The 15,787-nt window shown below is 43.5% G+C and overlaps 2 protein-coding genes across 2 annotated transcripts; both read left to right on the plus strand.

Moving 5' to 3' along the window:
- Positions 1 to 12,174: 12,174 nt before the first annotated feature.
- LOC146479927 (uncharacterized) lies at positions 12,175 to 12,723 on the plus strand. Its single transcript, XM_085110313.1, has one exon. It carries the CDS (start codon positions 12,175 to 12,177, stop codon positions 12,721 to 12,723), a length of 549 nt encoding a protein of 182 aa, XP_084966439.1.
- A 451-nt stretch (positions 12,724 to 13,174) lies between these two features.
- On the plus strand, positions 13,175 to 13,654 carry LOC146479928 (uncharacterized). The gene has a single exon (XM_085110314.1). It carries the CDS (start codon positions 13,175 to 13,177, stop codon positions 13,652 to 13,654), a length of 480 nt encoding a protein of 159 aa, XP_084966440.1.
- Positions 13,655 to 15,787: the final 2,133 nt, after the last annotated feature.

The raw sequence follows: 15,787 nt of genomic DNA on the forward strand, positions 1-15,787 counted from the left end.
TGGTTCACCTCTTAAAAGCTCAAATTACAAGCATGTGGTCGGTCTCCTTAGCAACCAGTTCGGAAGCAAACAAGTTATTATCTCTAAACACACCAAGATGTTAATGCAGCTACCAAAAGTGAATGATACTGGTGATCTTAAACAATTGCAGCAATTGTTCGACAAAACAGAGTTGGCTGTTCGAAGTTTTGTTTCGGAAACTGTTAAGCTGTGATTGACATTTAATTAGCTTTCTGTCACTTTAATCACAATGAAGAGTTTTATAATGGACATTTCATCTTTGAAATTTGATCTTGTTATGCAATCGATTTTAGAACGTCTTTTTACTTCGAGACTAGGGTTTTTTCAGAACAACATTGGGACTAGTGTACATCTGTGAGTATTGTGAAATAAACGGGTTTTTTACTGTGATTACTGAGTGTTGCAAGTTACCACACGGAGGCAATTTTCGACACCTGGCACCTCCGACGGGACAAGTGAGCGATTAAATCTCGAACAAGAGAAAATGATCCAAATCTTCAGGTTTAGGAAAATGCATCATGGAAGCTGCAAAACGGGAGCTGCAAACGAAGCTTACTCAGCTACAGATGAATAGGGAAAAGACGGAAACAGTCCTTACAAGTAAAAACAGCAACCGCATCAAACGACACGTACAGTTGTTACAAGCTATTGGAAACTTGGCAGATGAAGCGAGGCGAAAACTAGAAGAAATGAAAATTGAAGGCGGCGAAGACGCACTTGCAATTACCTCATAAAGTGAAGAGATAGAGAACAAAATCGCAATGGTTGATGAAGACGTCGATAAACTGGCTGCATTCCTCACCGAGGCTAAGCAAAGGGAGACAGAAAAGGCAAGACAAGAGCAACTCGATTTCGAGAGAGAGCTGATAGAGAGAAAATTCAGATATCACAAAGAGCTTGAAGAGAAAGATCAACAAGATTCCATTCTCACAGAGAATCAAGACGCCAAACAAACACAAGGTACTGGTACCACTGCTAAACTTCCCAAGTTCACTATTACAAAGTTCAATGGACTGTACCTTGACTGGAATCGGTTTTGGGGCCAATTCATTGAGGCTATTGACAAAACTGGGATGGTCGCGATAACAAAGTTTTCTTATCTCAAAGAATTTGTGGATCTCAAGGTGCGCAAAACAATCGACGGGCTCCCATTTACTGCGGAGGGGTACAATCAAGCGAAGAGTATCTTAATGGATTGTTATTGCAAGGAAAGTGAGATTGTGAAGGCGTATGTGCAAAATATTCTTGATCTGCCCAGGATCAAAGGTACAAATTCACAAAAATACATCAGTTTTACGAACAACTGTGTTACAATGTTCAATCACTGGAAACAATGGGAAAGCTGGGAGATGTCAGAGGAAATGTGGCGTTGACGATAGACAAGTTAGCTGGGATTCGCGGAGATTTGGTCTACAACGACGACGATTGGCAAAACTGGGATTTTGTCAAACTTTGTGATGCATTGGGCTCCTGGATACGTTGAAATCCAGTAGAATCAATTGAAGATCATCGAGATGAAACGCTGCACTCGAAACGTGATCAAATAGCGCGGAGAAGTTATGCAACGCAACAAACACGTACATACCAGTACTGCGAGGACCCCCAGCACAGAGGTCTCGAGTGTCATCGCGTGACATCATTTGATGAAAGGAAAAACATCTTGGCGACAAAGAAGCTCTGTTTCAACTGCACCGGACCAAAACACCAAGCAATCGAGTGCAACAGTAAACTTTCTTGCTATCATTGTGCCATAAAACATCACACATCAATCTGTGATCGTTAACAAGCATGTGAGCCGGGGATGACCGCTTCGCAAGTAGGAAATTCAGCTGTCATTCATCCCGTAGTAATCGTCAAGGTCGCAGGATACAAATATCGGGCCTTTCTCAACAGCGGTGCAAGCCATTCATAGGCATCATCGACTTTCGTGGATCTAACAAAAGCTAAAGCCAAAGCTTTCGGAGTTTGTCAAATTGCAATGCTTGTGGGCGTGGCTACGAGAGTCATGCAAGAGTACAAAGTGTCGATGCAGTCCGTGACAGATGAGTTTTCTTTAGACGTGAATGTGACCAAAGTCGACAAACGGGAATTGCTCTCATTGGAGAACCCCAAGTATAAGGAAGTCCTGGCCAAGTATCCCCATCTGAGAGGGATGGGCATCGACGATGATGATGACAAAAGAGGGCTGCCTGTCCATCTCATCCTGGGAGCAAACGACTTTGCGAAAATACGTACCGGGGAGCGATTACGAGTTGGTCATCGTGGAGTCCCGTAGCTGAGTTTACACGTTTTGGGTGGATGCTAACGTCACAAGGTGCTGAGGCAGATTTATCTCCAGAGTGTATCTTGCTGTGAACTCTGCTGCCAACTTTGAGCGTGGAAAGGTGACCATCCTCCACTTCCTAACAATCAAAACGACAGCCTTCTCCAATTGAATTCCTTGTTACGCAAACTTCGACAAACGGACATGCTAGCCCAGTATGATGCTGTTATCCGAGAGCAACTAGAAGAGGGTGTGGTCGAAACAGCACCTTCTGAAGCGATGGGAAAAGAATTCTACTTGCCTCACCGAGCAGTAGTTTGAGAGAACGCTGAGACGACAAGACTCCGAGTTGTGTACGACGCCTCCGCTCACGCCCATAATGATGCACCATCTCTCAATGATTGTCTTCACGCTGGCCCACCATTACAGAACCAGCTATGGAGCGTGTTAACTCGTAACTGATTCCACAGTGTGGTTGTCACAGGGGACATATGGAAAGCGTTTCTTCAGATAAAGATCCGCCAAGCTGAGCAAGACTCATTACGGTTTCATTAGATTAAAGACGTGCATTCGAGAGAAGTGGAAATTCTGCGTTTCACCCGAGTGGTGTTCGGTTTGGCCCCGTCCCCGTTCCTGCTAAACGGAGTCATCCAGCAACACCTTGAGCTATGGAGACCCCGCCTCCCAGAAAGCGTCAGTGAAGCATTAAAGAGCCTGTACGTAGATGATTTTATCTCAGGTGGACCCATTGTGACAGACGCAAAGAAGTTGAAACATTGAAACGGCTGAAGTTTTTGCTGACGCAAGGTTTGAACTCCACAAATGGCACTCAAATGTACCTGACCTAGAGACGACTTCCAGGGATGACGAACCCACCTTTGCCAAGCAGCAACTTGGAAACAAATTGAATCTGGTGAAGAGTAAACTCCTTGGACTCCCATGGGACAAAGTCCAGGACACGTTAAGCGTCGTCTTTCCTGCTGAAACAGCTGAGTTGACGAAGCGCGGAGTTCTTGCAAATTTGGCCAAAGTCTACGACCCACAAAGTCTTGTCCAGCCTTGGAATGCTTCGTAGAGCCCGGAAAGTCATCCCAAAAGAAGCTTGCATTACTCTGTTTAATGCTATGGTTCTACCGTTATTCGATTACTGTTGCGTTGTGTGGGATGGTTGCGGTCAGGGAAACAAGATCTACCTTGACTGTCTTCTCAAGCGAGCTGCGGGAATAATTGCGGGTCGCAAGGCTACTGATACCGATATACAGCAAACATTGAAGTGGCCATCCCTTCAATGCCGCAGAGAATACCAAAAGTGCATACAGGTCTATAAGTGTATCAATGGCTTGGCCCCAGCTTATCTGCTAGATGACTTCCACTCCTCGGAGCAGATCCATAACTACAGCACTAGGAACAAAGACCTTATTCGCCTGCCTCTTGCCAAGACTACTAAATTTCAAACATCTTTTAAGTACAATGCCGCCAAATCCTGGAACACTCTTCCTCGTAACTTACGTCATGATCAGTCTCTCACTAGTTTTAAACTGAGAGTCAAGAAACACCTAAATCACCTTAGTTAATTTCTCACCTTCTTGAACTCTTTGAATGACTTTTGCTTTCATTTCTATATTTGATTATTTATTCTTATTATTTTATACAGATCTCCATTTAAACCAGCTACGCTGAATTGGAATTTCTGTTTAAATAATGTATGTAATGTATATAAACACTTGGATTGGTGTCACCTGTGATGCTGGAGGGAAATTTGCAACCAAAAACTCGCTTGGGATGCTCCGTTGCCAGACGTTTACACAAATCGATGGAAAAACTGGGAACACAAATTGCCAAACAGTGTCACTCTTCCGCGCAGTTTGGCAACCTATCAAGAACTGATCAAAGAAATAAAGTTCCATGCCTTCAGGGATGCCAGTGGACATGGCGTGAGTGCTGCAAGTTATGCTGTTGTTACACAAGAATCTGGCGTTACACAAGGTCTGGTTGCTGCCAAGTCTCGTCTTGCCAAACAAGGGCTAACCATTCCTCGGCTCAAACACATGGCTGTCAATCTGGTGACAAACATACACAAAGCATTGGAAGGGTTTCCGTTCGCAACCGGCATCCAGTGCTGGTTGGATAGCACAGTGGCATTACACTGGTTGCGTGACCAGGGTGAATATCGAAAGATTCAAAGTCATCCAAACACTCAGTGGCGTCACGTACCTTCTATTGAGAATCCTGCGGACCTCGGTAGCCGCGGTGGGAGTGTGACAGATGTACAGCTGCGGTGGAGAGGTCCAAAGTGGTTAGCAGACCTAACAAGCAGGCCAGAAGATATCATGACGCAAGCGAGCCAACAAAGTGATGCAGAAAGGAAAGTTCAACGAGAGATCTTTGTGGCGGCAATCAAAATCAGTGATGACCTTGATCGTGTTCTAGAGAAGTTTGACCTGCACAAGGCCCTCAGAGTTTGCTCATGGGTCTCACATTTCGTTCGCAACTGTCAGCATCCTTCGGAGAAAATTCAAGGCCCCCTGTTGACACAAGAAATCACCGCATGCAGACTCTTCTGGATTAAACGAGCGCAACAACAGGCGATCAGTGACGGCCACTTCCAAGAAGACAAGTTACAGCTAAACCTACAGAGAAACGCCGACGGGGTGTTGGAATGCCGGGGACGCATTCAGGGAGAATACCCCGTTTTCTTGCCAGATTTTGCCCTTTACACCATCAAAGTAGTTCAGCGCTCTTGTAACCACTTTGCATGGCGGAGTGGGACTTATCATGGCGAAAGTTCGTGAAGTCCAGTGGGTACCTCGCCTTTGCAAACTCACCAAACGAGTTCTTAGGAACTGTTGGGGCTGCAAAAGGTTTCAAGCCGTGGCTGCTCCTCACCCACCAGCTGGACCCCTGCCAAGGGACAGAACCGAAGGAGACAATCCCTTCAGTTCATTGGAGAAGACTTCACCGGACCTGTAAAGTATCTGCAGCGGAAATCAAAGAAGGAACAGAAGGCGTACATAGTGATATATTCTTGCAGCTTGACCAGTGCAGTATTCTTGGAATTGCTACCAAGCCTGCAAATGCCAGAATTTATCAAAAGCCTCAAACGCCTGATAGCAAAAAGAGGGATGCCAACAAAGATTTACTCAGACAATGGGAGTACTTTCATCGCCGCAGCTAACTGGTTAAGGAAAGTACGCAAAGATGAAAGGCTTAACATCTTTCTCGGCACTCACAAAATAGCCTGTCAGTTTAATTTGAGCCGCGCCGCTTGGTGGGGGTAATGAAGGGCGCCTTCTACAAAACAGTGGGACAAGGTCAACTATCCTGGGACGAGCTCAGTGAGGTGCTCCTGGACGCTGAGATAGTACTCAACAACCGCCCTCTGTTACGTAGAAGATGACATACGCTACCCACGCCAAACGCCCTGTTGTTCATTAAGTCCAACATTTTGCCCAGAACTGCAGTTGTATCATCTGAAAGAAAAGGATCTCAGGAAACGAGCGAAATTCCTTCAAAGGAGTAAAGATGCGATTTGGCACCGTTGGTCCTCTGAATATTTACGAGCACTACGAGAACGACACCGCCTGAAGAATGGACATTCAAAGAATTCTCTGTCAGTAGGGGATGTGGTGATATTGAGGTCAGAAGAACGAAACCGAAACTAATTGTTGGGCGTGATGGCGTAGTTCGTGCAGCTAAGGTGCGAACTCTGAAGCCCGTCCTGGAGAGAGCCATACAACATTTGTACCCCCTGGAATTGTCGTGCGACAGATCAAAGGACCCAACGCCTCTCAACCCTACCGCGCCGCCATTCAGGCCCAGACGGGATGCAGCAGCTGAAGCAGAGTTATGCATCCAAGACATTGCTGACAACGACCAGTGAACATTGAGTTTGAGACACTAATTTAGACTGAACTTTGAACCGAACATTTCATTTGTTGCGTTACTCGATTAGTGTCGTTTAGGTTTTTGAGTACTTTTCGTTAATACTCGGTTTCCTCAAATATTACATATGCCTCGTAAACGAGCTATATGGGGGGAGTGTGTTTCTGAAACTGTTAAGCTGTGATTGACATTTAATTAGCTTTCTGTCCCTTTAATCACAATGAAGAGTTTTAAAATGGACATTTGATCTTTGAAATTTGATCTTGTTATGCAATCGATTTTAGAACACGTTTTTTTACTTCGAGACTAGGGTTTTTTCAGAACAACATTGCGGCTAGTGTAGATCTGTGAGTATTGTGCAATAAACGGGTTTTTTACTGTGATTACTGAGTGTTGGAAGTTACCACACGGAGGCCATTTTCAACAGTTTGGAAAGAATTGGAATTTTCATTGACAAAAACGGAACATTCCTAATCCCATGATCATGGCAAAAATTCCTCGAGAGTTGCGGGTTGATTTTGAGTTGTGTTATGAGCGATGAGTGGATCCTCCACACATTAATGAAGTCGTTTGCAGGGGAGTTACAGATACAAGAAAGGTGTGCTCTCTTCAGTGGCACATCAGTTGAAAATGAGGGGAAAACAAGGGTTTGGATATGGATTACGGTTTGGTCAAAACAAGAGACCCCCTCAAAATCACTGGTTTCGCAGAGTGACAGGCCTCAACAACATAAGGAAATGTGGTGTACTTTCTGCAATGAACCGCATCCTTTGACAAATTGCGCTGTTGTTACGGAACCAGAAGCAAAGAAAAGAATTATCTGCCAAAAGGGGCGATGTTTTGGTTGTTTGAGGAGTGGTCATGTGAGCTGAGATTGCCAAGCAAGATATTATCGTCGTGGTGGGAAACATCATGTATCGCTATGCGGCGTGCAAAACTTTTCACCACAATTGACACATGCCAGCAAGAAGAACTACTCAGGAGCAAACTTTGAGGGCAAATTTGTATTTCATTAAAGATGTTAAGAATAATTGTTTTGCTGCAAACAGCCAGAGTGAGGGTCGGAAATCCTAATGGAGAAAATCCTTACCATGTGAGGGTTCTGTTTGATTCATGTTCTCAAAGGTCTTAGATAAGTACACTGTTGAGGAGCACGTTAGACCTGCCCTTATTTGGAAGTGAAACTGTTTCGAATAAAACGTTTGGAAACAATGAAGCCTCGTTGAAGAAATGTGACATTGCTCAATTTCCACTGGAATGCAAAGATCAGTTAAAATTGTTTGTCAATACGTATGAAGTTGTACGGATTTGTGGACCCATAGCCAACCAGACCATTGAGATTGCACAGGAGAATTACCCTCATCTACAAGGCGTACCCCTTGCTGACTATTCCCGTGGGGATGAAGATCTCGAAGTAGATATCATGATTGGTGCTGATTATTACTGGTCCATTGTCTTGAACCATGTGGTATGAGCAGAGTCGCATTGACCTGTAGCAGTTAGTACAAGGCTGGGTTATGTTTTGAGTGGTCCTATGAATGTAGCAGGTGCATTGAAAAGCTTATGAAGTGTTAACGTGTCGCATGTTATGAAGACAGAGTGTCAAGTAGTTGAAGAAGACTTGAAGTCAGTTGACATCTCTCTGAAAGAAGAACAGAACAAGTTTTGCCACTATGATATTCTGGGAGTGAATAATAGAGAAGAAGAATTCTATGAAGATTATCTTGCAAAAGTAATGTTCAATGGTAGCCGTAATGAAGTTTCTCTTCCCTCTAATCCTTTAACCCCTAAAGCAAAACGACATTTTCTCCAGATCCAAGACTACAAACTCAATGTCCATGTATGATATACCATTTTAAAGCTACTCATGAGTGTATTTCATAACTGATATAATTATGAATAAGAAAAGTTATGCCTTTGAGATAAATGGCCTTTTTCAAACTTCGAAAACGCCCCAATTCTTGTGTATATTAGGTATACCCCTAAACTATAGCTTATTTTGCAGGTCTCAACATCATTTATGTGAGAGATGTCTTAAGACCCACAACTTCTAGGGGGAAAAGTTGAAAAGTTATAGGGGTGGTCAACCATATCACATATGGGAGGGGGTTTCGTTTTTATCCTTTTAATAAGTAGATCTTCAGAACACCATCTTGGTGTCAAAAATTCATAGAAATCTGTCAAATACTGGCAGAGTTATGGCATTATGTGTTAAATGGCACTCTTAGGGATTAAAGGGTTCAGGAAGAAAACCCTACAATTCCAGACAATTACTTGGTAGCAGAAAGTTGCCTCAGCCCCTTGTTAGCAAGATTGAAGTGCAAGCCTGACAGACTACAGCAGTATGATGACGTCATTAAGGATCAGCTGAACTAGAAGCCAAAGATCAGGCAAAGCACTGTTGATGCTATAGATTACTTGAGAGAGAGATCAGAAAGTGTGAGGGAGTATAAAAAAGAGGAAGTAGAGGTCCAGAAGAGAGAAATTGAGGTGCAAGCTGAAAAGCAAGATCAAGCTCAAAAGCAACAACAGGCTATGTTTTCAGCATCAATGGCTCACATTCAGCACCACAGCAACAACAGCAACAGCACAATGTGCAAGCAATGCTAGCAGCACAACAGCTGCAGCAAACCAAGCTTCTGATGGTATTAATGGAGAATAACAAGAAACAGTGAACTTGTTAAGCATAGTTCAAGACTGTGAGTAATACTTTCTGATAAGTTCAGTTTAAAAGAAATTTGTAGTTGAATTTGTTGTGAACCCTCCCAGTTACTAGAGGTGTCTCTTAAGTTTACATTTGAATTGTTATAGAACATAACCAGAAAATGGTTGTTGCATGGTGTAGGGTAACCAGTGCAGAATTCAAAGTTTTCATGGCTTTTAGGCTTCACACAAATATCAGCCATACATCCTATTGTTTATTTTGCAATTGTCTAGTTCTGTTACAGCCCGTCGCACCCGATCAGGAAGGGTGGTTAAGAAACGTGAGAGACTGGACTTATGACTACCCTACCCTAGTAAATTAGCTTTGTAAGTCACGTGCCCTTGTGCTTATCTTGCTCGCTCGTATATCGAAAGTGTTGTAATGTCGCTCGAACATCAACAGGTTGTATATCGATGTCTAATAAGCATTAAACATTGTGTTCAGGAGGAAAGCTGTGTAGGTCGAGTTTCCTAACATTAATTGGTCCTTCGAAGTCAGATGAAGACGATATTTATGCCGTGGATTGACTGAGTTGAATCTTTGTACAGTCAACAGCAATTTACCACGTGGGAGTCAAGATGGCCGCGAGTAATCATGGCAACGAAATGCTTAAACAAGAGGACTTATCTTCCCTCACAGTCGAACTTTGCGAAAGGCTTAATGAAAAGGGTTTGCCAACGACTGGAAAGAAGGTCTTACTCGAACGGTTAGTAAACGCTCAATATGTTTTGCAGTCCAATGTTGATGTTAAGCCAGAATTGCAAGAGAGCTCGAATTTCACTGAGGTTTTGAAAGAGTCTCCTCCACCGTTTAATGAGGAACAAGCCCAGGAAATAAGTTCCATTAAACAAAAGGCTAAGACTTTGCAAATGGATATGGACGATTTGATTCGTGACATCGTAGAACTAATTCAAAACGCCAATAACAAGATTAAGACCCGGTTCAAACGTCGCATTTCACATGTGCCGAATAAAACTTGAGAATTAACTGCATGTGAAATGCGACGTTTGAATCAATTAAATTGGACAGTTTCGAATTAAATTCGACTTCTGTCGAATCTGCGACTGAAACAGTCGAATATTCAACTTAAGTTCGACATTTGATTCAGACGTCACATTTCACATGTGCCGAATATAATACATAAATTATAGTAAATTATTATTATTCATTTTGTAACCACAATCCGTAAATGCCATGCGCAGAAGAGTATAAAGAGCACTTTTGAAAAAATGGCGGGAAGCAAAGGAATGTGCAGTTCGTGCTTTGTAAAAACAAAATATACTTGTTTGACGTGTAGCAATTATTATTGTATGAGGCAATCGGTGTTTGAAAATGAAAAGGACACTCCTGGGTGGAAAGAGGGAAAATCTGTGGCATATTGGAAACGTGCTTCAATGAAATGATGAAAAGAGACGGGTCAAGTAAAGGCCAAGATGAGTCATCTTGGCTTTAACTCGATCCGCGCCTTTTCAGCACGCTGTTGGCAATGAAGATATTACTACAAAAAAGCCGCATTCGTCAACTGGTAGCACGGAAACAAAAACATTGAAGGCGGACGGAGTTAAATTCGGCACCATTAAATTCCACGTCTGAATCAAATGCCGCATTTAATAATTTTAGTCGACTAAAATAGGAGTTATATTCGGCACATGTGAAATGCGATGTTTGAACCGGGCCTAAAGTACAGCTCAGAATCGAAAGATTAACCCAGTATCAAGAGAGCTATCTTCAGTTGAGAAATCAGATAATCTAATCGCTTTGATCGCAGAAGAGAATATTGAGGAAGAGCTTCGTAGTTGGAAGGGTCTTTTGGATGTCATAGATAGAGCTGTTGATTCCGCCCATGAATACCTAAGTAAGGAAAGTAAGGAAAGCAAAGTAAAAGATCAAAGCTCCCAAGAAAGTGCACATACTGAAAGTCGCCAATCATCAAACCCGAAATTGCCCAGGATTGAGCTACCAAAGTTTAATGGTGATGTGTTGAAATTTCAAAACTTCTGGGATCAGTTTGAAGCTGCAGTGCACAACAATAATAACTTACCAAACGTTTAAAAGTTTACCTATCTGCGTTCAGTGCTGACTGGTAATGCCTTGCAAACTATAGAAGGTTTGAGGTGACAGGAGCAAACTATCAATCAGCGGTTGAATGTCTCAAGCACAGATATGGAAGAAAGCGTGTGATAATCTCATCCTTAGTGAAATCTGTCATTAAGATGGACGCCAAGTCTAGTGTTAGTGCATCTTTACTCCGAGATCTCTATGATACACTGAAGAACAGAAATAGAACTTCAGAAGCTCTAGGGTTCAGTGAAGCATGACCACCATTAAATAATCCAAGTTGTAGTTTTTGTAAAGCAGATCATGGCTCACCAAACTGTCCATTGTTTAATGGGAAGTCAGTGTATGAAAGATGGAAACTAGTCCAAGAAAGCAAGCTGTGTTACAATTGTTTAAAGCCTAGCAACTGCAAGCATTTCTCCAAAATTTGTCGCCAACCCAAGTGTTCAGTTGCAAATTGTGGTCGACATCATCACAAGTTATTGAATGGCCAGCCCCTAGCGACCACACCCCAGTACCCAATTACCTCTACACTTCAGCATGTACCCAGTACTTCACCCCAGCACGTGACCAATAGCACCCTTAGTGGACTGGCTTCAACCCAACCTACCTTGCATGTGAAGGAGACACTTCTTCAGACAGCGGTAGCAAGGTTATCTGTGAATGGTCAGGAAATGACAGTTCGTGTTCTTTTAGATTCTGGAAGTCAACGCTTGTACCTACGTAAGAACATTGCAGAGTCTCTTGGCCTGCAAGGTCCCACAGAGTTACTGAGTGTCACAACATTAGGTGGGGAAACCAGTGAAACCAAGAGATTACAAAGAGTACGATTCGCTCTCTTACCAATTAAGGGAGAACCAACGGAAGCTGTAGAAATGGAAGCCCTTACCATACCCAAGATCTGCAACCCATTTGGTACTGTCAGGTTAAATCTTCAGAACAACCCTCACCTACAAGGTTTAACTCTTGCCGACTCCTACCCTCGTAATTCAGTTCAAGTAGATGTTCTCATCGGTGCAGATTACTATTACTCATTTGTAACTGGAATACACAAGAGAGGACCAACTGCTGATTCGTTGATTGCCGTAAAATCTCACCTTGGCTGGATTCTTACAGGACCCATTGATTGCTATTCAAAGCACTCAACATCTATGTTGACAGTGATAGAGAACAATGAAGTCACTACGAGTTTAAAACGGTTCTGGGAACTAGAATCAATTGGCATTACTGAAGCTGAAAACCCAACATGTCTCAAGAGGAAGAATATGCAGTTGCTGAGTTCAACAAAGGACTAAAATTTGATGGACAAAACTATGAAGTTCAACTGCCCTGGAGGAAGGATCACCCCAGACTAGAGAACAATTATGCACAAGCTGTGAGACGACTCGAAAGCATCGAAAGGAGGCTGAAACGAGATCCTGTTAAAGCTGAAGCTTACGGTGCTGCAATCAACCAATATGTAGAGAAAGGTTTTGCAGAAGAAGTATCTGAGCAGAGAAATGAAGATGGTATTTTACGTTACTTGCCACACCATGCAGTGTTCTGCGCAGACAAAAGGGCAACAAAGTGCAGAATTGTATTTGATGCTTCTGTACGAGAAGAGGGTGGAGTTTCTCTCAATGATTACGTCCTTCCTGGTCCTGCATTACAACCTAACCTGACATCTGTTCTCATCCGTTTTCGTACCCACAGAATCGGCCTAATGGCAGATATTGAGAAGATGTTTCTTCAAGTAAAGCTTGCACCAGGAGCAAGATGTACACCGGTGCCTATGGAGAGATTTGCAGATCAATGAAGCACCCAAAGTCTACAGAATGCAAAGATTGACATTTGGAGTGAACTCATAGTCCATTTCTTGCAATCGCAACCGTCCATAATCACGCCAAGAAGTACGCAGAGACATTCCCTGATGCTGCAAGGGAAATCCTACAAAACATGTATGTGGACGACTGCTTAACAGGAGCCGAGACAGACTGCTCTGCCTTGAAACTTCAACAGGACATGTCAGAAATCATGTTCACAGCAGCGTTTAACTTGACAAAGTGGGCAAGCAACTCAGAGCTTGTAATGGATAGCATAGACCCAGCTAAGAGAGCCTCGTTGCCACTCGTTCAAGTGAGCCGCTCAAGGCACTTGGTGTGTCATGGGACTTGACCTCTGACTGCTTCAGATTCCTGGCACCAAACGGCATCATCTCATGTCATGATCCAATAACGAAGAGAAGCGTACTGAGCCTAGCATCGAAAATGTTTCACCCAATGGGACTGATATCGCCCTTCACTGTAAGAGGAAAAATCTTTTACCAAAAGCTGTGGCGGAGGGGACTACAGTGGGATGACCCATTGGACAGTGACACCAAAGAGAAGTGGTCATCATGGAAATCAGATTTGTTGCAGTTGAAAGACGTGACCATTCCCCGTTGCTTTGGAAATGGTGTCACCCCTAACCATAGGATCGAATTACACGGTTTCGGAGATGCTTCCCCGAAGGCGTATGGAGCCACAGTGTATATTCGAATAACCAATAAGCATGGTCAGGTGTCATCACAGCTAGTTATGTCAAAATCCAGAGTTGCACTTATCAAGACAGTGTCACTTCGAAGATTAGAGCTTCTAGCGGCAGTAGTGAATGCCAGATTGTTGAAATATGTTGCAGAGACTCTGCCAATCAAGATGGATAGCGTCGTTTGTTGGACAGATAGCATGGTAGCACTTCATTGGATCTGAGGATGGAGTTCTTGTTGGAGGCCATTCGTAGCAAGCCGAGTAGCAGAAATACAGTCAACATGGGACCCTGAATACTGGAAGTATTGTCCTAGCAAAGAAAATCCAGCAGATTTGTTGACACGCGGATTGACCTGTGGTGATATGATTTCAAGCATGCTGTGGTGGAATAGACCCCCACGGCTGTTGCATCCTTGTGCGTCTCAACCTACTCAGTCGTTTCTGAATCCTGCGAAGAGGAAAGAAGAGTTACTCATGGTTATACCACAGTTGCATGCAGGTCCACGACAGAGGATTTGGCTTACCCAAGGACGGCGTGACGTCAAACGTGTTATCATAAGATGTGTGCCTTCCCAGAGACAGCGAGTCGGTCCTTGCACACAGAAGATGGGATCACTACCTGAGGAAATAGTGTCAACCTCCTTACCATTTGTACACATTGGTACTGACTTTGCTGGACCCTTATACGTAAAAGAGGGCTCAAGTGTCAAGAAAGCATATGTATGTGTGTTCACATGTGCATCGTCGCGTATGGCTCACTTGGAGCTTACAAATGGCCTAACGACAGATGAATTTCTGCAAGCCTTCAGTCGCATGACAAATCGCAGAGGTCTTTGTCATACAGTGTGGTCAGACAATGCAAAAACCTTCAAAGCCGCAAGTAGAGAGATTAAGAAGTTGTATGACCAGCCAAAGTCACAGAGCCAGTCGCTGTGGGACACTTTGGATCAAGATCGAAAAAAGTCAGAGTTATCAGCTAAAGGGATTAAGCGGAGATTCATCACAGAACGCTCACCATGGAGAGGTGGATGGTGGGAAAGATTTTGTACAGCAGTTAAGGAACCACTGCGCAAAGTTCTTGGAAGAGCACTTCTCTCCTTCAGCGAGCTGAATACACTTCTCATCAGGATAGAAGGTGTAATCAACTCCAGACCTCTGACCATAGCAAGTGTCGACAACAGAGATCCATTACCAATCACACCTGCTCATCTTTCCATTGGCAGATTGTTTAAACAGTTACCTGACGCTGAAGATGATCAATTGGAAGAGTCTAGTAAGCGAATTATGGAAAGATATCTCTTTCTCCAACGATTGCTCAACCACTACTGGAGAAGGTGGAAGCAAGAGTACCTTTATCAGCTTACAGTGAGAAACAAGTGGCAGAAGGAAACAGCGCCCACTCAAGTAGGAGATATTGTGCTGGTCTCTGAAGATAACGTTTCTCGTGGAAAATGGCCGCTAGGTAGAGTTGAAAAGGTCCACCTTGGCAAAGACGGACTTGTACGAACTGTAACAGTGAGAGTACAAAAGAGCATCCTAAGTAGGCCTGTACAACGTCTGCATAGATTGGAAATAGAATCGGCCACCCCACAAGCCAGTCAAGAAGAAGAAGTTTGTTTACATGGTGGGGAGAAACTGCAGTCGAATGTTGTTCCCGCTCATAGTGTTCCTGTTCCTGAACCTAGACTCAGTGTTTTCCTCCCCGAAGGAGGACAAGGTGGGGAGGATGTTACAGCCTGTCGCACCCGATCAGGAAGGGTGGTTAAGAAACGTGATAAGACTGGACTTATGACTACCCTGCCCTACCCTAGTAAATTAGCTTTGTACGTCACGTGCCCTTGTTCGCATCCTGCTCGCTCGTATATCGAAAGTGTTGTAATGTCACTCAGACGTCAAAAGGTTGTATATCGATGTCTAATGCGCATTAAACGTTGTGTTCAAGAGGAAAGCTGTGTTGGTCGAGTTTCCTAACAAGTGCATGCAGATTGTTGTCTTTTGAGTGTTTCATGGATAAACTAACCCCTAACATCAAAGAGCAAATTCACCTATCTTGTTCCCATACTTTTCTTATAAAAGTACTGGGAGAAGTTATTGAAATACGAAAATTAACCTTGGGTGATCAGACCTTTAAAGACCCTTTGTCACTTACCATGATAGAGGGCTTGTGGGACGCGATCTGTATTCCCTATCTTGACGATATCTTGGTTTACAGTAAGACGTTTATGGGACATGAAGAAGACGTGCAACAGGTGCTGAAACGTATGCAAGAGCATGGTATCAACCTGAAAGCGAAGAAATATAATCTGTTCAAGCTGAGAGTTTGTTATTTAGGAAAGGTGGTCACAGTGGATGGTT

Source organism: Pavona decussata, unplaced genomic scaffold, assembly GCF_977016875.1.
Source record: "Pavona decussata unplaced genomic scaffold, jaPavDecu1.1 SCAFFOLD_58, whole genome shotgun sequence".
Taxonomy (NCBI): Eukaryota; Metazoa; Cnidaria; class Anthozoa; order Scleractinia; family Agariciidae; genus Pavona; species Pavona decussata.